We start from the raw sequence: 7,071 nt of genomic DNA, 5'->3' as shown, positions 1-7,071 counted from the left end.
TTAGATGGCAGGTGTACTGTACGAGCTGCTGCAACTATACTCCGGGCTCCCAAATGCCTCGCACGCGCTCCTGCACACGCTGTCGTCTCCTACCTTCAGCTCTGTTGGACAGCCCTGGTTCAGATCCACCGTGCAGCCCGTCGACGCGCACATTCTTGACCAACCGCTCCCTTCCACTATCATCGACAGGTTGCAGCCATCGATGAGGCTCACATTGTAGAAGTCCTGCTTGCCGGTGCCGAGAGTGAACTCCGCCAGTGTCGCCGACGGGGCAGCACCGACACCGTTGCATTCGATGGTCCCTAACCCATAGTCGCCAGTGACATAAGAACCCAACCCAGATCTGTCAAAGTTGCACCCTGTTCGCCCCCAGAACCTACTAGACCAACCTGATCTGAAGACAAGACAGGGATTCGAATACCATGAGCCCGATAAAATTTCCTTCTTCTTTTCCCTTATCTTTTTCTCTTATTTTCCTCATTATTTTTTAAGGAAAATAGTTGGAAAAATATCATAACATTTTTCCTACTATTTTCCTTTATTTTTTTTTCCATTATATTTTGCATGTCATCCAAATTAAAGAAAATCATTTTTCACATGATTTTTTTCCTTTCCTTAGCATTTTTCGGGAACCAAACATAGCCTTAGGATTTCCCTATATCTATCATGGATCTGTATATATAAGTTGTAACCACATCCAACAGATGTATTTCTAGTCATTCTAAGACCATTACACTTATTAGGTATTAAAATGTGATTGCATCTGTCATGCGAGAATATATAATCAATTTCATGTCTTTGTAAGAAACATTATGTCACAAGTTGTGTTTTATATCATGTGATCACATTTTTCTCAGTGTACTTTCATATTAATTCTCCTTTGTATTTGACAAGTTTTATGCCTTCAAACATTTGGACACGCATCCAAATATTTCTCATGTTGATAATGAGTTTATTTATGTTTGGATGACTTTTTTCCATTTTGTTCAATGATGTCTACATTAACATTCTTCTCTATTCTATGATTCAAGATTTTAATCGTTACTTATGATGTTAATAGCTACTTTGAAAGAAAAAAACATTATCAATGATAATTGTTACTTCAATCCTATATTGTCCCCATTATATACATAACTAAATGAGTTCTCAAGTATTAATGTCTTTTTATTAGCAAACCGTTATATTTTTGCTACTTCTATGGCTATTTGTGTTTTGCCTTCTTCTAGGTGACCATCTCAACTTAAGACTAATTAATTATTTCTATCAATTCTTTTATACTTTTAGTTCAAAATTGTTTTCCTTTTCTTAAGTTCCTCCTTGTGTTTTCCACTTTTGGGCATTTGTATCTCTTGAGTCAACAAATCTACCACATTTCAGGCATATTTTAAATTCATTTATGAATTGTCTTGTAAGGATATTGATCTATACTAGAGTATTTGCAACTAAAATATGTGATTTTGTCATTATTTTGCATTAATGAATGCATGCAATAATTGATTGACAATATTTTACAAATAGGTGATCTATTGAACTTCTGATTCACATTTATTTGTACGATGATCGAGATAAGACAAAGTTGATGCATTTTAAGTAATATCTTGTTGTCCTTCTAGAATAAACTTTTCTTCCCCTAAGGATGACAATAGGACAAGTTCACTACAAATCATTCTCATTCCAAACCTGTCCCATTTGTTCAAATCGGTTCTCATGAAAAAAATTTAAAGAGATTAGAGCAAGTTGGGAAATTTCCCATACTCATCCCATTGTAACTCATTTGATGAAATAAACTAGTTTTCTTTTATATGTATTAAAAAGGAAGAAAATAAAAAATAAATTAAATTTGTTTATTTAATTATATTTATAATCGAGATGGGATGAGGTAAACAATATCCAAACTCAACCTTGGTTTTTAAAATAAACTTCTCCCAAACACATCTTGCCCACGCACCCTACTATGAAGGGTAAGATGAGGTGAGTACCTAATTTATCATATTGTCATCCCTTCTCCCCATATTAGCGACTGCACTTGATGAGAGATCTTGTTAGCAAATTATAAGTTTGAGTATGAAAAACAAGATGCTCAACACGAATCCCAATTGAAGTACAATAGTAACAAACATTTTGGATGTAAATTTGTCATCGTTATTAAGACTTACTATCTGACTTAGGTGATACAAGAATTAAACCTACAATCGAATTATTTGAATAATCAATCAAGCAAATAAAACATTACAACTAGAAAATAGGCAACCATGTTATTACCTAGTTGAAATATCTATTCAAACTATGAAATATTGAAATGACCCACAATGTGAGTGGATAGATTCACATATGTCTCCTTAAATTTATTCTAGAAAAACTAATAACTTAGAGTTGAGTTTAGCAAATGATGATTTAATAATCAATTTGCCTTTCAAGGAGACAACACAATGGAAATCATTGGATAAAAAAGTCTTTTGATTCCTTAAAAGATGCCAATGAAAATTGGATATAATAGGACATATCATCAAAGAGCTTAGATGAGCAAATCAATAATGCCATAGTAGCATTTTTTGGTAGAGAACTTCTGGGTCATGATTATATAGGTTTCAATAAGTGTGATAGTGGTGTGATATTGTTGAGATATTAGGAATGTTTTCCTTATATCATTCTTTCCTTATATCATTTAGTGTTGAGATATTAGGAATGTTTAGATATTAGGAAAGTTGAGATATTATGAATATTGAGATATTAGGAAAGTTGAGATATTATGATATTAGTTGTTATTTCCTTATATCATTCTTTCCTTGTATCATTCTTTCCCATTCTTAGAATGGTGATTACCCTCTATATATACTCTGTATATGAACGAATGAAAGTATGAATGAAAAAACTACCATTTATCAATTTGAAGATGGTATCAGAGCCATGGAACTGAGATCTTGGATATTTTGTCGCTATGGTAGTCCGACAGCGATCAACCATCCTAAGACAAACCCTAATATTGATAAGTCAACCTTCAAATGCACTCACTGCAATAAGACTGGTCCCACCAGTCTGGATATCCCACAATTTCAAAGCAACGACTCTTGGTATGACCAGGAAAACAATGAGGAATCGAGGGTTTGAACCATGGACCTTTAGATCATGTTTAGGCTATCAACACTTTGTTATTAATGATAATAATCGTGATCAACAGAAGAAGGATTCCAAGAAAACCTCGACTGCAATTGTTGCCGAAATAAAAACAGAGGCTAATGTTGCTGAGAAAGCCTCTGCATTGGTAGTTGTTACTGATTATGGTGGTAAGTTTTTAAATACTTTTACACATGTTATTAATAGTGCATGAATAATTGATTCTGGTGCTACAGATCATATGACTTTTGATTCTAGACAAGTTTCACCCCTTAGACCTTCATCACAAAAAATTGTTTCCATAGTCAGTGGTAACACAACCCCAGTCATTGGGGAAGGATCCTTAACTCTTACTGATACTTTGAATTTGGATTCTGTTTTAGTTGTTCCATCTTTAGATTACAATCTTTTGTCAGTTTCTCAAATCACTGCAGCCTTATCTTGTATTGTCATTTTTTGGCTTGAATTTTGTGTGATTAAGGACATCCAAACAAGACAGACAATTGGTTGTGGTATTAAACGGGAAAAACTCTATTAGTTGGACTTGCAGTCAAAGGATTCAAATAAGTTGCAACAAGCCTTGATGACAGATGGATCTAAGGGGGAAAAGAAAAAGTCTGAAATTTGGTTGTGGCATCGACGTTTGGGACATGCTTCCTTTGGTTATTTAAAAAAAACGTTTCCTAGTTTGTTTACAAAAAGTGATATTTCTAGTTTCCGTTGTGATATTTATGAATTGGCTAAAAGCCACCGTGCTTCGTTTCCATTAATTTTGAATAAAAGACCATTTCCTTTTATGGTTATACATTCTGATGTTTGGGGCCCATCCAAAGTCCCAACTTTGAGTGGCTCACGTTGGTTTGTTATTTTTATTGATGATTGTACCAGAATGACATGGTTATGCTTGATGAAGACCAAAGATGAAGTGAACTTGTTGTTTCAAAATTTTCATAAAATGATTGAAACTCAATACAATGCAAATGTTCGGGTTCTACGTAGTGATAATGGTGGAGAATATCAAAGTTCTGATCTTCAAAAATATTTGGAAGGACATGGTATCATTCATCAGACTACTTGTTCCAATACACCCCAGCAAAATGGAGTCGCTGAATGAAAAAATCGGCACTTGTTAGAGGTTGTTCGTGCTTCCTTGATAGCAGCAAAAACACCGATATCTTATTGAGGATAAGCAATCACATCTGCCGCATACTTGATCAATCGGGTACTTTCTAGCTCAATTAACTTTCAAACACCTCTCCAAGCTCTTACTAATGTCGTAGTTGCCCCAACCATCCCAAATCTACCTCCTCGTGTTTTTGGTTGCGTGGCATTTGTGCATCTACACAAGCACCAACGCACCAAGTTAACTTCCCATGCATTGCAATGTATGTTTGTTGGATATGCATTGCACAAAAAGGGATATCGATGTTACCATCCTCCAAATCGACAAATGTATATTACAATGGATGTGGTGTTTCATGAAGATTCGATGTATTTTTCATCTGAGTCTGAACTTCAGGGGGAGTACCATAAGGAAATTCAGACTCTCAATTATGATTATCATATCTTTGAGGAAGATGAATCTAGACAATCTGAACTAGTGAACCAAGAAGCGGGTGAGTTGGATATGAGTGGTCAACAATTTGGGTCCGAAGATGTCTTCATTGAAATACCAAACCAATTGTCGTCTGTTGAGGGTGTTCTTAATTTAGAACCTGATCCATTCATGAAATGGTTACCACACCGTCATAATAGAGGTATTCCTAAACCCACATATGAACCTGAATTGTCTATCAAAGTTAAATATCCTATGAGCAATTATGTGTCTAACCATCGTTTGTTTGAATCAAATAAGTCATTTGTAAATCAATTATCTACTGTAGCTATTCCTAACAATGTGCAGGAAGCCTTAGCTGATCCAAGGTGGAAAGCAGCCATGAATGAAGAGATGAAATCATTGCAGAAGAATGAAACATGGGAACTCATAGAATGTCCACCAGGAAATAAGCCAGTTAGGTGTCGTTGGATCTATACTGTGAAGTACAAGGCAGATGGTAGTATTGAACGATTTAAAGCAAGACTGGTAGCAAAAGGGTACACTCAAACTTATGGAATTGACTACACAGAGACATTTGCACCTGTAGCTAAGATCAACACAGTTCGAGTATTACTGTCTTTAACTGCAAACCTAGATTGACCATTACAATAATTCGATGTGAAAAATGCTTTTCTGCATGGCGAGTTATCTGAAGAAGTATATATGAATCTTCCACCAGGATGCATGGTGTCAGAAAAGCAATGTCAGAAGGTGTGCAAATTGAAGAAGTCATTGTATGGGTTGAAGCAATCCTCGAGAGCATGGTTTGGAAGGTTCACAAAGTCAATGAGAGCTTTTGGCTATCGTCAAAGTAATTCAGATCACACTTTGTTCCTGAAAAAGCAACATGGTAAGATTACGACACTCATCGTATATGTGGATGACATGGTAGTTACAGGAAATGATCCTGAAGAAAGAAAAGTTCTGCAAAATTATCTATCTAGAGAATTCGAAATGAAAGATCTAAGTCATCGAAATGTTAAAAAAGCTGCATGTGACATTGCTCATAATCCAATACAACATGATCGTACAAAGCATGTCGAGGTGGATAGATTCTTCATTAAGGAAAAGTTTGATGATAAGATTGTGGAATTGCCTAAGATTCGATCAGAAGATCAATTGACCGATATCCTTACCAAAGCTGTCTCAAGTCAAGTGTTCTCAAAATTTTTAGACAAGTTAGGCATGTGTGACATATATGCACCAACTTGAGGGGGAGTGTTGAGATATTAGGAATGTTTTCCTTATATCATTCTTTCCTTATATCATTTAGTGTTGAGATATTAGGAATGTTTAGATATTAGGAAAGTTGAGATATTATGAATATTGAGATATTAGGAAAGTTGAGATATTAGGATATTAGTTGTTATTTCCTTATATCATTCTTTCCTTGTATCATTCTTTCCCATTCTTAGAATGGTGATTACCCTCTATATATACTCTGTATATAACGAATGAAAAATCTACCATTTATCAATTTGAAGAGATATAGCCTGGATGATCAAGTAGATATTTTTTTTACTAATTAAGACATACTTTCAACCAGAAAAAATCAATACAAAAATACTTGACATTACTTTCTTGCTTAATTTCAATATAATCCATTTTGATGGACATCTTTAAAGCCAAACAAATCTTTTCTGGATCTACTAGATTATAAAACATCATGGATTCGAAATTTTGTTCCATTTCATAATTCCATTCATGGATGTCCTGATACAAGGATATAATGTACCTTTTTATAGGTTTATATATATAAAACCCGAAAATTTTCTACGTAGTACTCATTTTTAAAATAACATAACATTCATATTTGTTACATTTACGATACAAATAAGAGCTAAATACACTTTACCTTCTTAATCTTAGGCCTGTTTCATATTTTACTTCATCACATTCAAAAGTTAATACTTAACCTCCCAAATTTGTTAAAAGAGTAATACTTTGTTCCTCAAACTTATTAAAAAAAATCGGTAAATAAGTTGTTAAAGTGAAGAAATAAAGCTAAGCTATTTAACTTCGCAGTAGGATATATAAATCATAAATAGTTCTACGAACATTTATCTAAAATCAAAAATCAAAATTGGTAACTACTATATTTTAAAGGTATTTGAGAAATTTCACTTGAAAGTTATTAATTCAAAATTAGTTCTATCCAAATTTAAACCAATGTTTGAATCAAGGTGCTAAAAAGGGTGATCCTTTTATAATTTTACGAAGAGTTTGTAATTGAGGGCAAAATATCGGTCTTTAATAAATTCGGAAAGCAAAGTATTGGGTTTTAAATATAAGAGAGTAAAACCTAAAATATGTTAAAGGGTAAAGGGTAAAGTATATGTACCCTATTTTTAGAATAATTT

General features: G+C 33.9%; 1 protein-coding gene across 1 annotated transcript; it reads right to left on the bottom strand.

The window, feature by feature from the left end:
- LOC117917083 (thaumatin-like protein 1) lies at positions 1-424 on the bottom strand. The gene is made up of 2 exons (XM_034833310.1): positions 390-424; positions 1-343 (listed from the first exon to the last, which is right to left on the bottom strand). Exons 1-2 carry the CDS (start codon positions 422-424, stop codon positions 1-3), a joined length of 378 nt encoding a protein of 125 aa, XP_034689201.1.
- Positions 425-7,071: the final 6,647 nt, after the last annotated feature.

This window comes from Vitis riparia, chromosome 6 (genome assembly GCF_004353265.1).
Source record: "Vitis riparia cultivar Riparia Gloire de Montpellier isolate 1030 chromosome 6, EGFV_Vit.rip_1.0, whole genome shotgun sequence".
Taxonomy (NCBI): Eukaryota; Viridiplantae; Streptophyta; class Magnoliopsida; order Vitales; family Vitaceae; genus Vitis; species Vitis riparia.
The sequence above is the reverse complement of the archived record's forward strand: the minus strand, read 5'-3'. Positions and strand labels throughout refer to the sequence as shown.